Below are 24873 nucleotides of genomic sequence, written 5' to 3'. Positions count from 1 at the left end.
TTTATATATTCAACCATCTGGGTTGAGCGTTCCTTCTAGGGTCTCTGCCCCTGGTCGTGACACTGAATCAAGTGTGTTTTAAAATCTGATCTTCAGTACAGTGTTCTTCAGAAGAGCTGGTGCCAGTCAAAACAATGCAGTACCCCCCTTTGGTTCAGTCAATATCTGGTCCCTGTAGCTGATCCCAGTGCAGTCCGTAGCAGAAAACAGTAGAGACAAGATCCAAACAGTTCCTCTCATTCCATTAACATCAAGCTGCTCCAGTTAATTCCCATCATGTACACAGACACAATAGATGTGTGCATGTAAAATGTCTGTCTCCTTCCTGTGTCTCCTCAGCAGATGTAACAGAAAAAAAGAAGGTGCCGTCAAGGTCACTCTCGTCTGCGATTTCTGGCTCTACGTGAACATTTGTAGAAACATATCAGGTGTGTGGGAAGGAACAAATGTTCTTGCCTTCTTTCCATATTTTTAGTAGATGACCTCGTAAACGGTGGCCTTCTTGTCCCCTGAACCGGTGACGATGTACTTGTCGTCCACAGATATGTCACAGCTTAGCACCGAGGATGATTCTTTAGACTGAAGCGAAAGACAGAGATTTAGAATATGAAATCAGTCACAACAATTTCCAATGAAACAATGAAACCTAGCTTCTGTGTGTGGGATACAGTACTTGAAAGTTCTTAGAAAATACAGTTCCGTCTGGTGCTCTCAATCCAATCAATATTGCTGAATGGTTAATAAGATGCAGATGCTATCATAACAGAGAAACATGCTGATGCAGCACATGAGACAGGATGTGTTACCACATTACAAGCAATATTTCACTGCAACAGCAGGCATGTTTGGAACTTTCAAGTCTTAACTCTGTAATTGTAAATGGACAGTAGATAATTCTCTTTTTGAGGACAACATCATGGCAATTTCATGGCATTGAGTCATGGATGCAATGCAGTGTTGGTGGAAATGTAGTTTGCCCTGTTAAAGCTGAAGCAGCAACTTCAGAGGGAGCTGTTTTATATATTATCTGTTAATATATTATATAAAGATTGCAGTGATATGTTGTCCCAACCTGGAATATGCTGGCTCCATATGGTGTCCTCCATGCATTCAGTAAGTTATCCTTCCCTGTGCTCACAAACCATTTACCTGGGTAGAGAAACACACACATACAATGAGCAATCTCAGGGTAAAACAAAAAGGTAGACAATTACATCATTGACAGACAAAACCAATTTAAAAAAGGTAAAATTTAAGGACCAAGGACCTGTGTTGCATGTCATACCCCTCTCTCTTCCCTTGTTCCCTGTCTGCCTCTATACAGTTCTATCTGTCCCTCAAAACAAATCACTAAATGAACAAGACAGACTACAAAATAAGCTGAGAAAAATGAGTGAAAAGAGGACTAAATAGACAGATCAAGACAGCCACAGTTGCTTACCACAGTAGGCAAACTGCAGGGAGAGTACACAGCTCTCGTGTAGATGAAGCTGGTATTTGTCAGGCTTGGTGACATGAAGGACCTCAACGTTGCTGCTCTCCATTCCCACAGCGAGCCACTCTCCTGTCGGACAGTATCCGAGAGAGAAGATCTGCACAGAAGAGACAGGAAATATTACTTGGGTTGTATTAGCATTTGACCAGGTGTTAAAATTGAATTCAGTCTAACTGGGGATACTACATTTAATACAAACGTTTTGAAAAAATTATTTAAAAAAAACGTTTTTCAAGGTCAGACGATGAAACACTGTTTGTTGATACGAGTGTGTACCTGTGATGTAAAGTCATGCTGCTGCAGCTGCCGTCCCTCTCTCAGATCCCAGGAGCGGACAGTGTTATCGAGGCCTCCGGTCCACAGCTTGGTGCCATCGTTTGAGATGTCAATACAGCTGGCTCCATCTGTGTGGCCCTGGAACTGCCTGCAGGATACACACATACATTCTGAGTTAAATAAAGACAGAAATGTTTAAACAAAGACACACCAGGCATCAGGTTGCCCAGGCAGTTGGTATGCATCAGACTACCAAATGTGAAGGGCTTACAGTATTTCTCATCAGCAGCCACTCTTGTTGTACTATTGTCAAATATTCTGCCTCTTGGTGCTACAACTTGTAATCATAAAAAAGTTAAATCAGGCAGGGCTGAGAGCCTGCTCATTAAGGAAGACCAATACTGTGCTTGACAGGTGGTTAGAGAAGCCAGGCAGTAATTGTAGATGCCCTTAAAATTCACCTGAACCATACATTTATTTGTACTAATCTTCTGCAAAGAATGACTCTGAAAATAAGCAAACTCTCCATGTTCTAACAAACAACAAGGTGTCTCTTACCTAACGAGCGTCTGGTTGTGTAAATCCCAGACTGCGATGTTTCCATCGCTGCAGCAAGAGAAGCAGACTTTGGAGTCCGGGCTGATGGCCAGAGCGTAACATGCTGGTGCTGAAGATGTTAACTCCGCCTTAATCCTGGGAGTGGGCGTGGCCAAATCCCAGATTGACAGCGTGCTCGCCTCACCTCCCACAATCAGTGTCCGACCGTCAGGGAGGAGACGACAGGAGCGGATGTAGTTGTCTCTGTTCTGATGTGGCAGGCACAAAAAAATATAATTAAAGTTTTCAATACATACAGTAGTATATTTTGTATACATGGAAACATCGATTTCTATGTGCCTAATAGCACACAAATATTTTTCTAAACTCATGACTGCAGAAATTCTAGTTTTAATAGTTTCTATAAACACCTAAATAACAACACACACCTCTCTCAGTCACTGTTGTTACCCACCCCACCACCTCACTCACCAGACAGTCAAGCTGCGACACTGGGCTTTTGTTTCCTGGGTGACTAATGTCCCAGACTTTGACGCAACCCTTCCCTCCTGTGTAAACGTGTCGGGTGGGGTTACTGATGGTAACGGCGCACACCACCTCTCCATGGTTCAATGTGTTGATCTGACGGGCGTGGCGAGGAATCCCTGGGCCCACCAAAGCATCCGGGGGGAACGGCACCGGCTGCATCTGTCCGTCGGCCGCCACGTGAAAAGAATACGCACTGAAGATAGAAAGGAGGACGAGGGGAGATTAAACATTAAAGAGGTAAACATTAGAGGAGAAAAGTGTCATTATTTCTAGGGGAGTTCAGGACCAGGAGTTCAGATGTTCCACAGGGCAATTCACATATACGCAGCTGCAAACACACTTACGGTTTGCCGCCAGGGATTCCTGTCAGACTGGGAGGCATTCCAGGAACTCGCATGTGAGGATGAGGGTCAAAACCAACCTTGAGGAGAGAACACAGACATTTCATGAGCACAGTGCAAACACACACCCATGGGCATTGGCAAAATGCATACAGGTCAATACTAACCTGTGGAACAGAAAACAAACATTCATGAGCACAAAGCAAACAAGACGCTCTCGAGCACACACACACACCCACCCTCTGCATCTGAATGACAAGTTTAAGAGTCAGCAAACACACAGAGGCAGAGCTGTCAGTACTTGTGCTATCCCCAGTCCAACACATACACACATACACACACGGAGCTGGTGAGTACACAACCTGAGTTTCTATCAAGTGTTGCCCAGACACAGCTGTGAGTCTACTAAACCTATTTAAACAGTGTAATGAACCCTATGCAAATACAGACAAGAGTGGTGAGGTGATTGAACGTGACGCACACCAACATACCCACTGTATAAATACTATCAGACAGACAAGAGAAATACAGCTGTGCAACTACTGACACTTTGCAATATAAGATATACAGTGCTTATGAAAAGTATTCACACCACTTCACTTCCTGATCTTTTAAAAACACTGATGATACGGTGGATGTAATTATGACTCTTCCAACACTGATCAACAGAAAAAAAGAAGTAAAAATTCTACAAATAGATCTAAAATAAATAAAATGTAAAATAAATGACTTACGATTGATGTAAGAACTAACTGTTGCAGCCAACTGTTTTCAGAAGTTCCTTAATAAGTTGTAAGGAGATCACATGTCTAATCAAGACCTGACAAGTGATTTTAATTTTGATTTCTGGAAGGTGCAACTGGTGCAACCGTTACTGTCACTTTCCTGGCAAAAGCTTCATTATGAAGACAAAAGAGTAATCAATCTACTGTTACTGAAAATTACAAATCAGGGGAAGAAAATCTCCAACTCGCTGAATATTTCCTCGGAGTAGCGCAAGGTCAAACATAAACAATGGAAAGAATATACTATAGTACAGCTGCAAATCTGCCTGGAGCAGGTTACAGGGTGTCATGGCTGAGTTGTGCGCAGTTGCACAGTTGCCCGTGTGCTTCAGGGAGAACGGCAAAGAAGAAGCCACTGTTGGCAGCAGAAGGAGGCATGACTTGAAAATTCACTGTATTCTGTTCACTAACATACACTGTGCAACTTCACAGAGCTTGAGAGGTTTTACAAAGAAGAATGGGATAAAAACTGAAGCGTCCAGATGTACAAATCTGATTTAATCTACACAGAGTCGAGGCTGGAATGAGAATCTCATAATTATCGTCTTGAAGGAGGTGAACACTTGTGTAATGAATAATTTTGTGTTTCATATTTACACTCAGTTTTGATACTTTTGTAGAGATTTTTTTCACTTTCCACTTCGAGATTTCTGTTGATCAGGGTCAAAAACGTCTAATTACATGCACTGTGATTCGATATTGCATCAAATAAAATGTGAAAAAATCAAACAACAAAACAACAGATGGACACACATGGATATGAAATGTCACATAAGTCAACCTTTTCCACTCACCATGGGTGAACGGCCATACGCAGCCACAGCGGCCGCAGCAGCAACACTCATCTGAGGTGACATGTTGTGCAGTCCGGCAGCATAGGCTGCAGCCCCAGCAGCACCAGCCAGCTCTCCGTTCATCCCCGCAGCGTGGGGCAACATACCAAACGCACCAGGGTATGGGCCTGGTACAGCCAGGGGGGTCCGCAAACCTGCAGCTGAGGAAGAGAGGTAGAGAGTACGACACATGAAAAGCTGGTAACTAAGAGAGCATTCAAGTTCAAAATACCAAAAATATCCAAGAATGCAAGCCTTGATCCTACGGACGTATCATTACCACACAATCATCTGACATTACAAGTAACCCTTGATTAGAATTATTTTTTTTGCTGTGATGCAAAGTTAAGTTTAGTATAAGCAAACTGAGACTGCTGGCAATCTGATGTATCTTTCATATGAAGCAGACTCTGCACATTTATGAGTTGATTCCAAAGTGAAGGTGTGTCACGAAATATTAGTGATGAAGACTTACAGCAACAAGCAAAAAGTCCTACATCATTTATCCATTTACCATTTCACCCTTAATTGTGAGGATGAAATTTGCTGGAGGCAATTTAGAAAGCACACTCATTGCCCTCTAGCAAAACATAGCATCCAAAAACACAAGCCATCATATAATTTATTTACAAATGTTTATACTGGACTTACTGGGTGGATGCGGTATCTCCATGGAGGGGGGTTTTGATAGACTGGGCCGGATTCCAGGAGTCGAGCTCGGACCAGGGGTGGAGTCACCTCTTGGTGTGGGTGTGCTTGACTTTAGCCCCGGTGTACCTGCCTTGTCTCGCTGCTCCAGAGAGAGAGAGACACTTTAGAAATACGTAACTGCTGACGTATGTATTCACCTACCATCCGACAATAAAACTGAAACAATTTTGTCTTGTCCATCCCTACCATTGACATCTCTTTGGACTTGAGGGAGGAGGAGCTGGCTGATGATGCAGTAGAGGCTGGACTGCAGGGGTCTTTCTTGAGAAGACGTGCTTTATCCAGGCCATTTTCTCTAGGGGAGGGGAGAGGCGTGCCACGAGGGGAGGCAGGATCCTGGTGGAAGGACAAGGATTCAATTAACTACCTGAGAGCTAAACTACTGCACAAAAGTTAACATTTTCCTGGATAGAAGATTCACAACTGTGAGTTTATTGTAGTTCATTTTAAAAAGGAAGTGCATTCATCCCACAGGAAACAACCACAATCATCACAACTATTAACAAACAATAAAAAATATAAAAACATACTGACCTCATTCGAGACATCCACCACTAAATTATCATCACTTTTCTCCCCATCGCTATCCTGCAAAGAAAGACAATCAGTGAGCACACCAGTAAATATTCTGCACTTCCCTCTGGCAATTTTCTTCAACAGAAGAGTGTCACAAATGTCCTAGTCCTTTGATTAGCTGAAAAACAGGCTGTTACAAGTGAATATGTAATATTAAAGTGGAAATAAATATCAAAGTGAAACATCACTCTTAGCATTCGATGTGCGACTATGATACATCTATACAGACATAAAAAAAAAAATGCATGTGCAAATTGTAAATAATTTTTTCTATCTTAAGCATGCACAAACAAACACACAGTCAGGAGAACCATTTCTTACATAGTGGCTGGAGTCCTTGTCATCCACCTTGCGTTTCTTAGTGTCATTTGAAAACTCTGGTCCGTTGCGTCTCTTATCGGAGTTCCTAAGACTTTCTGGCAGCAATGAGTTACTCTGCAGATGAAAGCAGAGGGGAGGAGTAGAAGGATAGAACACAGTGGGATAAGGAGAGCAGAGGGAAGAGAGATAGCGTAGAAAGAAAATAGAAAAGAGGAGAAAGGAGAGTTTAGAGGACAAAGAAGAAGGAGAAAAAAAATACAAGAAAAAGGATTTGCAGAGGTCAGACAGTTTTGCCATTTACAGTTCAGGTTTGTACATTCTGCATGAGCTCTCTAAACCGTCTGATCCATCTACCACTAATTACAACAGCTATTCAGCTATGTGTAGAGCAGGTTAGAAAAACAGACTCTTACTTGCAAATAGGTTAATAGTTCACAGAAGCATGAATTAAGCAGCAGTAACACTTAAACAGCAACCTCTTTTCTCACTTGACCAAAGCCACGCACACAAACACACGCCTCTGAAGTTGATGATTACATTAAGTGGCTCTCAAAATCTATCAGTGCTCCCTCTCCTGGCTCTGACAAGCTGCACTGGCTGTAGTATGTGTGTGTGTGTGCGCAATGTGTAATTGACTGTAAAAGCCTGTGTGTATTATCAAGTGTGTAACAGACTGTGTGTGTGTGTGTGTGTGTGTGTGTGTTACTAGAATAACACTTGTGTGTCCCTCTGTGTCCCAAGACTAAACACACACACAGGCAGTTGCATGCACGCACACACACAGCTGCCCCCCTCTGGCCTCCTGACCAACGGATCCTATTGTTAATGGATTAAAGCTTCATGTTGAGTCCATTATAGTCTCAGTCTGTCAATGAAATGTGCATCCAACATACACAAACACACATGCGCGCGCACACATCTAGCGAGCCAGCGCTTGGGCTTTGAGGGGGGAAAGGGTAAATGAAGGAGGAATAGCTAAGAGAGGAGGAGGGGGAAGGAGGGTGAGAAAAAGGGGAAAAGGGAGGGGAGGAGATTAGAGGACAGAGAGGATGGAGGGAGGGTGTGAGAGTGTGGAGGAGAAGAAAGGGTGACAAGAGACGAGGGAGGGAAGGAGAGGGGTGAAAATCTGTATTCTGCCAAAGGCCCCTTCCTTCACGCCTTCCCCTCTTCCACCCTCCCTTCCACCCACCTCCTCCCCCTTTATTGAAAGGTTTTAGTGAGCTGAGCACAGGAGCACTGACCCGCAAAACATAAGCAATTTCCCCCCTCCGTCTCTCCCCTGTTCGCTTTTAGCATGGTCTCTCTCTCTCTCTCTCTCTCTCTCTCTCTCTCACACACACACACACACACACAAGCTCAGTGTCATATGACTGCTGCCCCCCTCCCCTCCCTTTCCCAAGCCCTCCCCTCTCAGTGGTGGTGATATTAAACACAATGAGAGTCTTTAAGCGCGGGATCAGGGGCGGGGGGGGGGGGGTAATCTGCTCACTGAGGTGTTAAATAGGCACAACAATGCAGGCTAGGCTCGAGGAGGGTGTGTGTGTGAGTGCGCGCGAGTGTGTGTGCGTGTGACCATGCTAAAAAGCTCATTTGGAGCAGAAAAGAAACCCAACAGTTCAGAGCAGATCTAGAGCAGAACTAAACAGCCAGGCCAAAGCTCTACCCAAGAGATCCCCAAACACACATAAACACACACACACACACTTTGAAACTGACAGTCAAAAATATACAACTTAAGGATGAAAGATATTTGGGTGTGAAACAGAGGTTTAAAAAAAACAGCTAGGTGCTTTTATGCATAATGACATGGTGAAGGGAACTTCATTTATTCCTGAGGGGATATTGGGTCACAGCAGCAGCACAAAGTGGGATAACAAAAGTAAAACTATTAAAATGAAAAAAGTGGCCTGTCTCAGCAGCAGCTGCAGTTTACCTGGAACTTTAAGTACCAAGTCTTGGTTTTCATGTGATTTAGGAATAATGTGATGTAACTGTTACTCACACTGTATTGTCACGTGAGATAATTGAATGGTTGGTCCAAGATGACCTTAGGATATTTTGCTTTTTTACGTCTTGTTTAACGGTTTATCCTACATAACCAGCAGTAGATAATTTACTGTGCAAATCCAAACAATTAGATCACTGCTATATGTAAACTAAATGGAGATTACTTCGAGCAGACAGTTTAAATGTGTTTTTCCTTCAGATTGAGTAGAGTTTACTGATCCCAAAGACGTCTATCGACTGAGCCGAGATGGACTAATCTCACTGCTGAGCTAAAGTCAAACTGCATCTAAGAACAAAGTCAAAATCCCCAAAACCAAACTATCCCTTTAAGAGAGACAAGAAAATAAACTTCAGTGGTTTGTCAGAACAGTAAACATTGCTGCAGAAAGAGGAAGTACTTACTGTGCCGGGCTCTCGCTCTATTTCCATTGGAAATGCGTACATGTGGTTGAGGTCATAGGGTTGGGTGTTTAGCAGAGAAAAACAAAAAAGAATAAGAAAGGAAGGAAAATTAGTTAGTCAACGTTTAATTGTATTTATAAATAACAACCGAAAACTGACTCAGAAGCAGCCCAAATTATTTTGGTCAACATTTTAATAAAAAGGGGGTAAAAATAATGAACACAGAGACAATAAATATCAGTATCTTTCAGAAAAAAAGCCTGCACATTGAATGATATGGATATTGGCTTGTATTTGAAAATGTTGTAATTCTGTTACAAACTTTGGGACCAGCTGACTGATAGATAACAATTCCTCTTTCCATTTCAAGTTTCTGTGTTGGAGGGTGTGTTTGTTCACCTCTCAGATGCTCGGGTCCTGCAGGGTGCGAGTCTGGTCCAGATAGGTGGGGCTTTTTATCACCAACCTCTTTTCCCATCAGATGGGGAGGAATTGCTCCAAGTGCTCCTGACAGAGCCAGGAGACCAGCAGAACCACCCAGCTGAGAGGGGTGGAGGCCAGCAGGGTGAGGGGTGAGCGGCACAGGGGCACCACTGTGGTTATGGGATAGATGCTGCTGCTTAGACAGAGAGATAAGACAGAAAGAGAAAGAGGTGGTAAGTTGAGTTGAGAGAAGAGACAAGGCACATTCACGGATGATGGAAAAAATGCTGAATTATTAAATGTGCAAAACATTGAAGCCTGACATCAAAAAGTCAAGTGTCTGAGCAATCTATAGGTAAAAATCAATACCACTCTGTGACCTAATCAATAGAGATTTCGGACCCTATTGAAGTTTTCAACAGATGGGACAGTTTCTTCAGTGTCTGGGTTTACACCACCTCAACAAGCTGCTGCAGTCGACAAGGCGGTGAATACATCCTCTCCCCCTACACACCGCCTCACACACACCCTCCTCCCTCTGGGGTCAAACACTGAACAATACTGACAGCTGGGATCACAGCCCAGAGCCTGAGGATGTGGTGGTTGAAGAGGGGGGGGGGGGGGGGGGGGGGGCAGGGAGGAAAAGGAGGAATGACGGAGAAGTGGAGGGGGGGAGCAGAGAGCCCCAGCTGCTGCCTGCACTGTCAGGTCTTGTGAGGGAGTGAGGCGGCTGAGGAGAGAGGGGAGGAGAGAAGGAGAGAGGAGGGTCAGAGAGAGAGGGAGAGAGAGTTTGGCTGGCAGCCCTGCTCTCTCTTTCACACCAAATCAGGCGCTCGTCTGAGCGTGAAATGCCTTTGTGTTCCAAAACATCATTATTGCCTCCTCAGACAGTAGCCGCGGGAATCCAAGCTCACTGATTCGCCACCGGGAGGGGAGGAGGAAGGAGAGAGAGGAGAGGAGAAGGGGGGCACAGGAGGCGACTCGGCAGGGGTGGAAGGAGTGCTGAAGGTCAAACCGACTTTTATCTCACCTAATTGACTAACCCACTCCCCCTCTCCTGAGCCCCCGCCTTCTCCTTTCCTCTCTATCAATCCTTCACTCTCTGCATCGTGCCCCGATGAATGAAAGCAAAACAACGAAACAGTCTTTTAGCCTCAACCCCCATGCATGCCTGTACACACACACACACACACACACACAATTTCCCAAGTTGGCTCGCCTGCCAAACAATCAAACATAAACACACCCACACGTCACACTTGATCACACTAACATGCATACACAGAGTCTAGATAAACAAGGCAGGCGCACACACCCCTCACTCAACCATCCTACCCCTGCCTGTTGTTTTCTGGGGATAACAGAAATGCACGCTCTGCTACACCCAGACGCACACACAAACAGATGCAAAAACACATACACATGGATACACAAACAGGACCCCTGATGGGAGTAAATGGAGGGGAAGTATTGGTAGAGGCAAGGGGAGCCCGGTTTGTCGTGGGACGTTAGTGTGAGCTGGTGTGTGTGCATGTATGTCTATGTCCTCTCTGTGTGTGTGTGTGTGTGTGTGTGTGTGTGTGTGTGTGTGTGTGTGTGTGTGTGTGTGTGTGTGTGTGGAGGTTGGGGCAACATGCTTCATTACACTCATTTAACTCACAAACGGGGTGAATGACAGGCTGGCGTGGGAGACGGGAGGAGAGGGGAAGAGGGGAGTGTAAGGGCAAAGCCGTGACCCCCCTTTTACAAACACTGAAATCCTGCAATTAAGACTCAAACAGCAACTGCCAAATCCACCTCTCCCCCCCATCACATACACACAGACCCCCATCAGTCCACGCCAACTAACAAGCCCACCTCACATATATCTCTCCAAACCCACTGTCCACTCTTTGCTAAGCTAAAGCTATGAAGAACCCCCCCCCCTTCGCACATTCCCCTTCGACTCAACCCCCTGGCCTCTCCACCCGCCAGTCAAGCCCCTATGGCTCCTATAAAGAAAAGTATTCTCAACTACCTCCTATCCCACCCAAAAAGTCACCACCAACAGCTCGACTCTGTCTCTTTTTTTCCTAAACATCACAGCAAATCCGCAGGCAAAAAGTTTATGTTTCTGTAACTTCCTTTCACAGTCACCATGCCAATCCCTTTTCAGCTCAAGTCTGAATAGCTGGTCATGCCCCATCATTCATCATAGGCTGACGACATCTTTTCAATAAACAGCACCTCTCATCACACTTCTCCCAACTGATTCGTATCCTCTATTCTCTTCTCGTTCACCAAGAAAAAGTTCAGTTCTAAAAATCAATCAATTAATCCATTTTATTTATAGACCCATTGTCCATAAAAAAGACAAACTCTGTGTCCTTGGGTTTAATTTTATTTAATTTATTTTTTATTCTTTTCATTTTCCTACCAACTCTTTCATATACTCTACATATATCCCTGTGACTTTGAGATTACCTGGTGATCAAGGAATTACAATAATTGCATTTCCTTTAAAACACAATGTCAGCTATATGCCTACAGTGTAAAATCAATGTAAACTTATTTGTGCAGGTGAAGAAGAAGATTGAAATCTGGCAAAATCTGTTTGCTTAAAGAATTACTTTGAGTTACTTGGGTGACTCTCACATTTAAACTATCATAGTTATACTGCTATGCTAGTGTAACTACTATGACATGTGCTCTTTCACATTCAGCAACACCAGCCCTACTGTTCTTTCTTAAAGAAGAAATTTGATTTATGAAAAGACGGAACTAGAGTACACACAGACATGCAGATACACTTGATTTAAGTAAAGAGTAAGTAGAGGAATACACACTGTAGGTGGAAGCCCTGGCAGTCCACGTACCCCGATGACCGCATTGAGCTCTGCCATGGTCACCTGTTTGGCTCGCTCCACAGCTTGGACCACCTGCTGCTGATGCTGCAAAAGACACAGACAAACACAATGTTGCTACAGACCAAGAGTAAAAGGCTAATTTATCAGTAAAGCTAGCAGAGACAACCAGAGTGTATAAATGGCATAAAAAAAACAGTCTGTAGCGCAAAGTCACACATGCTTACCTCCTGTGAGAGGAACGGAATGACTTGTGCACAGATGGTGTTTAGTCTCTTGGCAATCTCAGTCTGATGGAGGAAGCGACAGAACGAGACTTAATTGTTAATAACATAATTACATTCATTTAGAAAAGACAGCTGTTCAGGAACACCAATAAAGTAATACAAGCACACACACACAAACACACTGAAACCCCTACTCTATGATATACACCCACTTCCCTCTACACACAATTCCAGTGTGTGCCATTTTCAGCATCACTAACACACACACACTGTACAATGAGATATTCCTGTCTAATCATCAGCTTGAGCTCAAGTTTCTCTCTTCGCCCATTGTATTTCTTTTGCTCTCTCTCTCCATCCTCTTGTCCCTCTTCCCATCAGCACTTCAACATAATCTCATCAGCTACTAACTTCATTTGCTCTCCCCCAGTATCCATGCCAACACATCCGCCTGCCCCCCAAACCCCCGGAGGTGGCAACAATTGGCTGAAACCAGATACCCCCACAGTGGCACCAAATCAGATAAGGGGACTCATATTACATATCATCCAATCAAATTGATACGAAGAAGGCCAGGGTGAAGAGGGAACTGGAGGAGCCATGAAACGTAGTAATGGCCAAACCAGACACACACATCCCACATAAATAGATACATAGACACACACACTGGATGTGAAAGCTTCAAAGGCCTATGTGTTGTTGTTGTTGTTGTTGTTGTTGTTGTCATGTGAAAACTTAGGAAACAGAGGATTTTCATTATTATGTGTTGAAAATGAACGACAATTGGGCTTATGGAAACTCAGTGAACAAGGCCAGAACACAAAGTACTTCCTCTTTCCAAGAGACTTTCGAGGCATACATTCCTTTTCCATTAAAAGGTCAAGAAGACTAAGAGTCTACAGCCATGCTAGCAGCTCCCTGATGCTGGACATAGGCACAATGGTACTGTGAGATAAATGCTAACACATCTTAGTTTAGCGTGTTAGCATGCTAACATTTGCGAATTAGCAGTAAACATGACTTACAGCCGAGGATGGTGAGAATGCAGGTATTACATGTTTGACCTGATGATGATGGTAGATGAAAAGTCAGGGTCAGATCAAAGTTATTATCATTCATCCTGAGGGGGATATGAATGTGTGTACCAAATTTCATGACAAGTCATCCCATAGTTGTTGAGATATTTAACTAAAAATGTCAACCTCGTGGCGGGCCAACAGACATTGCCATCCCTAAGCCATGCTGCTAGCATTATGTATTATTCAATGGGTTTGATAATTCCTGGAGACGCCCTCTTTAGCTGTAGCATACTTGCTCTCACCGGACCTGTCTGTCACACAGCTCAGCTCGCCAAATAACTGACCCTGACACAGTTCAGCCAATTATGTACTTGGCTGAGCTAAATAAAGTAATACCCTATTCAGAATGAGTCTTGAAATAAACAAGAACTGCTTCACCTATAATGTAACTTGGAGTATGACTGAAACTAAAAATATTTCCCCAAGATTCACATTACAAATGACACTACCCACAAGAATGTAAATAAGGTGGTTAAGTAAATATGCTAAGTAAAAGTAAGTAAAGATAGAAGTACCGAATACATGCAAGTAAACATGGAACAGTTTAACCCTACGAACACTAAACACTATAAATAATTGACTCTTTATCCAGAATCAAAGAGAATATGGAATCAAAAGGAGTTACCAGCCTTCAGAGCGCTCGTAGTTCTATTTGTCATTTATAAGTGCATGTGTGAGTGCACATGATGTGCAACACAACATGTATAATAAGAATTTGATCATGTGAAAAGCTTAAAATTCTCATTTACACATCTGGGTACATTTGGGACTATACCATCTGCACAATGTGAAGAGCTATCAATGGACAATTGCAGATCTGATTTACAGTGCTTATTATGGAGAGCTACATTTCTATATTGAGCCACACAACAGGCTGTTGGTTAGTCTGATGTTTGTAATTAACTGCTTTGATCCTGATGCACCATTACTACAGCATTTCTACAATGAATTAGAATGAGGGACCTAAACATACTTTCAGCCCTGTAGACACTTGCACCCTGGCTGGCTTGTGAGTTGCTGACTTCCGCCTGCTGTAACTCAATCTCATAATGTCCAACTTATCGACTGCCTAGAAAGCTCTAAATAAAGAGCTATGTCAGGCTAGACTATACCTGCACATCCATTCTCAGAATCTTGAGTTGTAAGCCTATAATTAGCCTTGTATAAAGGCTCACTGACTAGGTCGTTTGAGAATAGTCTGACCAACTAGTATCAGGTCAGCTAATCTAACTAAGCTAACTGACAAAACTAACGAGGATCAAGCAGACGAGGTCACAAATATCTGAAGCTGCAATCCCTAAGTGAGGCATCATTACAAATCGTGGCTCGAGAACATTGGAGGAAATAAAAGGTAATTTTTCACATCAGCTCCAAAGAATTACATCATCCACGTTGATATTCATGTAACAGAGAGCGGGTAAACAAGTTGAGGATACAGAGAGAACATGCAAGTGTACACACACAATGTGCTAACAGAGAACATGCTTCCCATTACACATATAATTGGAGCATTATTGCCACACACACACACACACACACACACACACACACACACACACACACACACACACACACACACACACACACACACACACACACACACACACACACACACACACACACACACACACACACACACACACACACACACACACACCTCCCCAGCAGGAGGTGGGTTGTTTCTGTATCCCCCATATCCCCCGCTCACAGAAGCTTGTTGCTCTGACAACTGCAGCCCCAAGCTAATGACCTCCCCTGGAGCTTTAGTGTGTGTGTGTGTGTGTGTGTGTGTGTTTATGTGTGTGTGTGGACAATAGGAAGAGATGCATCTCCCTCACAATGAAAGAACAGCAGCTTCACATGGACATAAAACGAAAGAGGAGCCGAGGAAAAAAAGAAACGAGGGTGGGGGTGTAGCACAAGGAAGAAGAGATCCCACACTTTCAAATGGAGACTGAGGAAGGCAGAAAGAAAGGGAGAGAACTTGGGGTATAAAATGGGGAGAATAACACAGGAGAAGGAGAACATGAGGAAAAAAAAACTAATGGGAAGGAGTGTGAGAGAGTCAGAGAAGCATCCCCACTCCTCAGTGAAGCAGCCAAGCCAATCCACCTCCAATTTCCTCTGGTCTGACTGGTCGATAGCTGTGGTAATTACTGGTAAACGCTCCGAGCCATGCACCGCTCCTGTGGGGAAATGTGTGTTTGTGTGCATGAGAAAGAGAGTGAGAGTTTCCCCTCCTCTTCCATGTGTCTACACAGTATGTTTGCCTTTCAATGAGTCTGTGTGTGTACTCATGCATAAACATATTTGACATCCATTACTTATGGCTGTACATGAATGTCCTCACCTTACATTACAGGAGGTAAGTGTCCTTTCTGTATTTCGTGTTTGCATACTTGGGCGTCTGCCATACTAAAGCGTGTTGGTGTGTTTTTGCCTCCCTGCTTCTAAAAAGGGAGAGCTCCAACTGTCTTCTCCTCTGCCGGCCTCACCGTGATCGATTCCTCTGCCCTCCCCAGCCCTGCCCCTCTAATGTAATAAAGCAGGCCGCTCCCCTAGACAGCACCAATCAATCTACAGAGCCATTCATCCTGCCTCTGGGCTCAGGCGGCCGGCCCTAACTGGGGAAATGGAGACAGAGCCCCATCGATCACGAATAAACACACATCCACACACACACACATATACAGTAAAAAAAAAAAACACACACACACACACACAAATGAATGAACGCACAAATGCATTTGCGCACACACAAGGACACGTCAACAGGCACGCACACCAAATACATCAAAACCCTGCCATGAGAGAGAGGGAGGGAAAGAGAGACAAACAGGAAGACGCAGCGTAGACAGATTAGCATCCATACCTGTTTGTGCATTTCGATGTTGAGACCATAAGACATCTCATAGTACTAAAGAGGACAGAGTCACATGATTAGATTAGTGGAAACAATTCTGAATATTTGAAATAAACAGATAAAATAATTTGTGCGATCTTAAAGATGAGGGCATTTTATTGGAACAACCAGGCATGCAGATCTTTTGAGAACAGAGTAACATTCTCACAGAGCAATCAAACTACTTTTAAAAAAGACAGAGCATCCAAATCAAATGCTGTTTTTTTTTTACCTATGCAGGAGTGTCACTACAAGTATGTTCGCAAACAATTCAGAATAGCATTCCTTTCTACTTTGTGTTTGTTTCTGTGTCAGACTGAAGGCATTAGACACATACTAAGCCTCCTTTGACCTCACTTTGTTGCACATTAATTCACGTGGCTGTTAAAGAAGAAGAGATCAATGCAGAACCTTGTCCATTCAACCTAGTAAAATGTTGGGTTGGCTGTAATACTGGAGCTCAGTTAAATCAAAATGAAAAATCTGCCTACTCACAAATTGCCGTCATAACACAGTCTAACCTGACACTCTGTGCACAATAAAAACAGGTGTTATTTCATGTTGCTGTGCTTTTTAAAATTTTTATTACTGTGCCTCTTCCCTTCATTCAGACAGCATTTACTTAATCTTCAAATAAGATTTTTCACTTCTCAGCCTTTGGAAAGATTTGGAAAGTTCAGCTCCAGAAACACATGGAGCTGGTAGGGACTTCCTCAAGGACACTTGAGCAAGGCAAAAGTCTCACCGTGTGATGTGTAATGTTGTGGGGCAAATGAATTGAGTATCACACGGATCTCACCATGACATAGTGTCTCTGCATCTCGGTCTTTTCACTGGCCAGCTTCTCACACTCCAGCTTAAGACTGAAAAACACAACAATACACCATTTACTTAAAGAGAAACTTAGAACGTATCAAGTTAAAATTGTATCAACCCAAGCCTGTTGGTGTAACCTAACACCTCAGTTTCCCACACATTATTTAGATGTTTTAACCTTAGTTTTCCTCTATAAACAACTGTCATTGCTGGTCAATGAATATAAGCAAGTATGTTGGACATAAACAGATGTGACTGTCTCTCTTTTGTCTAAAAATGTCAACTCAAACTAAAAATAAACAGTCCTCCAGCTGTTTTCCTATAATAGATAATTAACCATGGTAAAGCATACAACTTAGTAGACAGGTTCAAGTCTCCTCTGATCCCTCTTTCCCTTTGCTCACTGATTAAAGCACTGACAAATGCAGAGACAAACAGTGCAGGGCACAGAGCTGGTTTTCAAGAGAAAGACAGTGAAATGGAAGAGATGATACTTCCTGTCGAACTATGGAGAACCAGTGTCTGCTGGCTGTAGGATGTTTGGTTTAACCCTGCTCTTTGTATGCATGAATCAGGATGTGTATTACAAAGCAGCCAGTTTGTAGGTCAGTAGCTTTCACCTGTTGAGGCCAACCCTCCCAGACAACACACGTAAGTAAATGTACATACACACAAAGCAAAGAAAAACACAACTGCACACATACTCAGGCAGTCTATCCCCAACACACACTACACACACAGAGGGAAAATAAGGAGTGATTTATGAAACCCTGAGCCCACACGCCACCCTCTGGCTCTCACCCATCACCAAGACTTAGACCTACCGCAGTGTAAGCACTAACACTGATGCTTGGGTCTGCTGCATGTGTGTGTGTGTGTGTGTGTGTATGTGAACCTAATCCAGGTTTATGGGTTAGTATGAGGCCAGGGCTGGGGTTTTGTTCATTATGGTAAGGGGGATGACTGTGGTTAGGGTGAGGTTTAGTGTTAGAGGGCAGATGACAATGAGAAAATTGGCCACCGTGCAGCCCATAAAGACGGAGGAGACCGTCCATGTGAATGTGTGTGTTTGTATTATCCACCTGTGGTACTGTGCCTGAAGAAACTGGAACTCCTCCTTGATGCGGTCCAGTGACTCTGGGATGGTGAACTTGAAGGGTTGGCCTGGAGCCTGGTGGGGCGTCTGACACACACACACACACACACACACACACACACACAGAGGATTATTAAGATCATAGTGCCTCTTTATGTGATCTACAATACGCATATGATTCCTCTCCAGGCTCACATATAATGTCAACATCTTTTAATTATCAGCCGTTATTAAACAAACAATATTATCAATCTCACTCTGCTTCTCGGGGCAGATGCAGAGCCCAATTAACAAGAAGAAAGAGCTTGATTTACACGTGCTTAGCCTGAGGCAGTTAAAACTAAGACAAGAGGCGCGGGTCAGACAAAGAGGTAATGTTATCTCCCTGGCTGTGGACACCCGGTTCCAACCAGGTGAACAACTGTTAAAGCAGGAAGGGAAGAGTCTTACCGGGTGTCGCCCCTGGGGAAACATTGTTATCTCCGGGAGGATGCAACCGTTTCGAGGGATCAAACGAGGGCACAGCAAGGATGTGGGGCGCTCCAGATCACGGAGACGGATCCATCCGCCGTTGTTATTAGGACCAACTGTCGTTAATTTCAAACAAAACCGACCGCTCCGCCGTTCCCTCCGAGTTCACCGACCGTTTAATGTGAATCCCTGCTCCTCTGTGTCTCTCGCTGTCTTTCGGCGGTTGCCTCTCCTCCGCTCCACCGGCAGCGCGGCCGTAAATCAACCGGAAAAACACGGGAAACTGCTCATTAGCTGGAGGCAGCGAGGAGGGCTAAGGGGGGAGGAGGAGGGTAAGAACCAGGTGAGAAATCAAAAGGCTGGAGCCACCTCAATCACTCCAGCGTTTGTTTTGTGTAGGATCCGATGTATTCCGAGTACAGATAGACGGCCAAACAAACAAACAAGAACACATTCAAGCCAGTAGACCCCCAACAGGCAGCCGCAAACTGTCGTCTCTCAGTCAGAGCATCAGAAACAAATCCACACAAGTTAATTGCATTGAAGAGTTCCCACTTGACTCGCCGCGGTCGCTAGTTGGCGGTTGAACGGTCAACAAAAACTGAAATATTTACTTCCCCGCTCAGTTTGGATGCAAACCTGCGTCCAAAATAGATTTCACGACAAAAAAAACGAGGAAATACGTTGTTAGTTTTGATAGCAACAACTCCCAGCAGCGGCGGCGACTGTCCACTGTCTAGCTCCGTTTTACCTCAATGGCAACTTTCTCACGCGGTTTCACGCTCCCCAACTAACCGAAACTGTAGCCCGGCCCACAAGACGGCCGCGAACCAATCAGAGCCGCCGCTCCACGTGGGGATACTAATGTAGATTATACAACTGACCAATAGCCGTGCTGGAAACTGCCTCGAGTCTGTTGACCTGGTTGAGCTACGCGGATTCTGGCCAATCACGGTGTAGCAAGGAGCTGCTATTGTGGAGGCGCGCTGGGCGGGCAGTGCGGTGAGTGAAGGCAAGTCTCACCTGTCAATCAAAGTAACGTGGGCTCAGCAGGAGCAGGGTTGAAGATCTGCGCGTGCACACACACACACACACACACACGGGCACGCACATGTACGCAGATGCAAAAACGAACGAACACACACACAGAAACACAAGTACAGTCTTTCTTAGTAGCTGCCTTGAACCTTCCTAACAAGTGTCATGGCAAATCAACTCAAATCTCTCTCTCTTCCTCTTTGCTCTGTCTATGTAATATAATACAGTGTGCACATTTATTTAGTAGGACTTGAACTCACTTTGTGTTCCACTTCTCTTAAAAGAAAAAAATTGAAAAATCTATTTCTGGTACTCATCTGTTGCTCACTACATGTTCAAGCAGTTTGTTGTTGTTTTCATCTACATTCAGACTATAAGATGCGCCACAGAGATAACTCATACAGATGGGAGTCCAGGGAAAAAACCCAAAGCCCCAACTTCAATGGAACCAGTTACGTCACTTCAAAAGATGATATTGGTCTTAGTGTGAATAGTATTTCCATGCAAAGAAGGGAAACTTGCCAGGGGAAATCCTGATTTGTAGTAATAAAGAATAGTATGTTATCACCCAAGCACACAAATCCAGACAGAAACAGTTGAAAGTAAGGGTTCCCAAAAAGGTCAGCAGTGCACATAGAAAGAGAAACCGTTGTACAGAAAAGTGGAAAAATATTTGAATATGCTCAGTTTGTGCACAGATACAGACACTAAGAGGCAAAGAGAACACAGAAAGGCTTGGACTAGCAACTACTTTGAATTGCAATACGTTTCAAGGTCTCATGGCAGCATCAAGATGCTTTTGCTGATGTATCTCTAGAAAGACGAAATAAGAAGGAAGTGCAATCACAATTACAGCAAAGCCAAACAGACGTAAAAACAAAACAATACTGGTGATTATACTACAGCTAAAGATAGACACAACACATAAACATCCAGAGGTAGCATATGCTATTTACTGTAATTCAATGGCTTTTATTTAGATAATATTTAAAGTGACTTCTTTCACAAGAAAATTGTTTGTATGTATTGAAATGCATTTTTTTACAGTTATTACAAAATTGTATATGTATTTGTGGAGGCCCGTAGCTGCTAAGAAAACACAATGACTGACACAATCTATCTGTTTCAGCTTTGGTTACAGTTCAGTATGGCAGAGAGATTCAGTTAAGAGGTAATGATTCAAAACCTCCGCTATCGGTGTAATTTCTAGCCTTTGCCTTTATTGATGGGATTCTTTGACTGTAACTTCCATATTTCACTGTAATACAATCCAAGCAGACTGTATGTTGTTTGTTTCAGTGGGCACTGTCAGTAGGTCAGTGAGGGAACCCCAAACTTCCTTTAAAATCAGGACTAAATACCTCCCACATAACAATCATGAACCACCATGAACCACAACTTTAACTGGCGAGCATGTGCAAGTCACAGTTACAGCCAGAATAATGACAAATGAGTGACTTACACCACTCGTCCTGGACTTGTAGTCATGTATTTTTGTGTAACTAGAAGTATAAAGATCCCAAAAAACCCGACCAGCTAATTACCTGATGAAATACTAAGTGACTGACAAACAGCAGCTGTCATTAACATTATAAAGAGTCGGTCTAGACCTGCTCTATTTTGTAAAGTGTCATGAGATGACTTTTCTTGTGATTTGGCACTATATAAATAAAATTGAATTGAAATTGAAGCTGTGGTAAAAGTGACCACGTCAAGATTGGTGAGGTGGTTGAAAATGGGTTGTAAAGCAGGCTCAGGGTTTTCTGTGCTCCACTTATCCCATTTAAGCACTGCTCACTTCACATGGAAAGCCCCTCAGCTCCACGCTGACCTGTGATTGGCTCAGAGAGCTCAACCCCTGACCCTGTGACCTCTGACCTCTGCAGCGGCTGATCCAGTCCATATGAGAGACTCCTGACTGTGACCAGCCGTGACCTTTTTCCCAGCTCTCACGAACACTCACACACTCACACACACACACACACACAGGTGTTATTCAGTGGGTGGTACTGTTAATCACAGTGGTGTGCATGTGCAACTACACATTTGTGTGTGTGCGTGCATGTTTGATCCCATTTTGTCGTTCTTCTGTTTTTGTTAACACTTGTCTTGACCTTCCCCCTCCGTTACCTCCCTGAGCTCAACCAATCAGATTGTCCTGTAATATAATCATAATGTTCAGCTATTTGCTGCATTCACAGCCAAAACTGGACAAAAACAGAAATCCTGTACTGTGTCTTCCAGAGTATTTTGGTCTGACTTAGTACCTGAATGTGTACCTTTTCTTTTTGAGTTAAAAAGAATAACAGACATGCTCTTTTGATTATTTGGGCAGTATGTCATTGTATGTCCACCTGTTATTTAAATGATGCTCATATGATGGTAATTAGATACAGGTAACACCCACATAAGCACAGATGTGTGAATATATAGTGGATTCCCGAGGAAGAACCCATAGCTTGAGACTTTCCACAACCTGAACAAAGTTCTTGTTTTTTTGTTTTTTTGTTTAGTCATTTCAGATTCAGAAGTAGAATGGTGTTTTAAAATGGTAATTTGCTCCGCATTCAGTGCACTTCTAGCACCACCTGTATGCACCAGAAGCCCTAGTGAGCTCGGACATAATTAAGTCATAGAACTTCTCCCCCGAGTGTGGAAATGGAATTAAAAGCAGAACCTGAGACAATGGCGGGTGTCAAGTTACATTTCCACAAGTTCCTACAAAAAGAGGTAATCGTTAACATTTTTGGTTCAATGCATTCTCAGTTCTCTAACCAACACTTTGGCACAGCAAGCAACAACAAAAAGACTGTCACCTCCTTACCCACACAGGGAAGCATCTGCTGGGCGCTGTCACATTTGGATATCAGCTGTTCAGTTTGTCGTATTTACTACATTTACTATTTACACATCATCTGCATCCACCATGTAGAGCCTCTTCTTCACCTCAGCACACATTAGTCCTCAACTCACCTCAGAACTTTCTCTCCAAACAAAGATCTTCTGATACTACATCACCAGGCAGCAGTTTGTCACACATCAAGATAAGTCAGTTAGCTGTGGACCGATCGCACATCACTCATGAATAAGCCTTTCAAATATGGCTACTTGCCCAAGAATGCAACACAGTGTAACATCACATTTCCTTGCCCCCCAAAATAGCAAGATATGTAAATAAGAGAGTGAAAGCTATTTAAACTACTTTTTATGAGCAAAGCAAAAGATCAGGGTTTCCTGTTGGTGCTTTCTCTGCGCTTTAATTATTTATTTAGCAATTTACTTAAAGTAGAGTTTTTAAGTAGAGTTTTAAGAGGCTAACAGTAATAAGATATAGCGAACAGTCATGAAAGGACCATGACTAGAGGATAATATTCACACATTTTACTTGTAAAACAAATAGTCACTGCACAGATACAGAAACAATATAAAATGTTCATATGTTTTACTTACGGTGAAAAGGTTCAGTCTTATGTCAGTGTTATTACTACTCTCATTTATACTTTGATCAGTGCAGTCAATGGAAAGGTTGATGTTTTAAACTGAGTACCAACTTATGTATTTCCTGGGAGCTGAGAATAAAAAAAATACAATACAAATAATAATACAGAGAATTTTTAACATAATATTCAAAATTTCGATTCAGTAAGGCAAACATTTTAATTATTTCTTACATCAACACAGCATCCTGTACAGAGGACCTTCAATGAATAGTGACGTTACGTAGCTCAAAGTGCAGTGAAAGTCTACCTGAGGTCAGGCTGGCAGCACATTTTATTGACTCAGACTATGGCCTGTGCAGTGAGTACGACACGATTATAGGATTAAGACTTCAAGGTAACCATTAATGGCTTACATAGTTAGAGTATATAGGTCCACTAAGGGAAAGTATTCCAGGAGGTCCTGGTATATAAAGTGTGTGTTTCCACGCTGTGTGTTTCTGAAACGTTCTCAGTGACACTTTAGTGTTCTGCTTTGGTGATCAGACAGCAACAGTCACCAGGCAAATAGATAATTGCACATGAGCTCACTGGCCTCCTGATTTCCTTAACAAATAGCCCATCCCTTCATTCACTTCAGAAGTCTCTCACTCCCTCCCTCTCTCTCTCCCAGTCATTTGTTTAGAGTGGAGAAGCACACAATTAGCCTCTGCTTTGGATGGGGTACAAGAACCTGCCATATAGGCCTCATTTGGTTTGCAAATGTCCCATTTCTTTCTGATTTTAGTGGCTAAAACAAATGATTGAGCTTTGTTTATAAAAGAGGAGGGAGCGAGAGAGTGGTAGAGAGAGAGCGAGAGAGGAGTGACATGAGGGAGAAGAGGCTATTTTAGCTGTGACCCGGTCATCTTTCCTGTAGAGGAGAGAAGAGGCTCTCCCAGATAATGACTGAACAAGCAGCTTTGTGTGGGACGACAAATGGAGTGATCCCACTCTCGTCCCACTTACCACAAGAAGAGCGTTGGTGTGATGTGTGTCTGTCTTTGTGTGTGTGAGCTTATATGCAAACATATGTGTTTTGTTGGGCCGTGCGCTATTTGAATGTGTGTATATGCGCATTTGGTTAGTTTGGTTAGTCTGAATGAGTGTGTATGTATGTGTGGTTGTGCATGTGTGTCAAGAGAGGATGTTAAAGAGTGTATTCACGGTCATGAGATGGTGTGTGTGTGTGTGTGTGTGTGTGTGTGTGTGTGTCAACAGCAGATGATTTGAGCGAGGGTTCTGGCCGAGCTGTCCCATGGAGCCTTTTTGTTTTGTTTTGACTCTTCTGTTTTTAATGGACAACCAAGGACATAATTTGAATACCATCAACATTGCCTGTCTGCCACTTTCTCTGTATTTTGGTTGAGGGAGTTGGGGGCGCTGGTTTGTTTCCTCTTTGGAAGAATTTGAGTCCCTTTGTGTTCAAATCCAGTCTTCTTGAGCCCCATTTGGACTGAGATTCTTCGTGAGAGGAGGGGAAGAGGAGCAAAGGATGTAATATATATTTCAACATTGGAAGGAGGGTGCTGTCCTGTAGGTCTGAATCTGTTACCTATTCATGAAGGACCCACTTCACATTTCAATATTTGGCAGGATCGGCAACCACCCAAAGATCAGAACCATGCAGGGGGACAAAGGCACTAATCTGTAGTGTCAACACAAACTG

At 43.3% G+C, this 24873-nt stretch overlaps 1 protein-coding gene across 1 annotated transcript; it reads right to left on the bottom strand.

Annotated features, from left to right (window-relative positions):
- Positions 1-471: 471 nt before the first annotated feature.
- LOC139284521 (transducin-like enhancer protein 1) lies at positions 472-18705 on the bottom strand. Its single transcript, XM_070904820.1, has 20 exons — positions 18670-18705; positions 18206-18306; positions 17107-17170; positions 16278-16322; positions 12327-12389; positions 12112-12186; positions 9233-9452; positions 8834-8850; positions 6425-6538; positions 6062-6115; positions 5714-5863; positions 5459-5606; positions 4778-4971; positions 3202-3278; positions 2801-3050; positions 2330-2577; positions 1772-1919; positions 1442-1592; positions 1073-1149; positions 472-579 (listed from the first exon to the last, which is right to left on the bottom strand). Exons 1-20 carry the CDS (start codon positions 18691-18693, stop codon positions 472-474), a joined length of 2328 nt encoding a protein of 775 aa, XP_070760921.1. The 5' UTR covers positions 18694-18705.
- Positions 18706-24873: the final 6168 nt, after the last annotated feature.

Source organism: Enoplosus armatus, chromosome 4, assembly GCF_043641665.1.
Source record: "Enoplosus armatus isolate fEnoArm2 chromosome 4, fEnoArm2.hap1, whole genome shotgun sequence".
Taxonomy (NCBI): domain Eukaryota; kingdom Metazoa; phylum Chordata; class Actinopteri; order Centrarchiformes; family Enoplosidae; genus Enoplosus; species Enoplosus armatus.
Note: the sequence above shows the minus strand (reverse complement) of the source record. Positions and strands in the feature narration are given on the sequence as shown.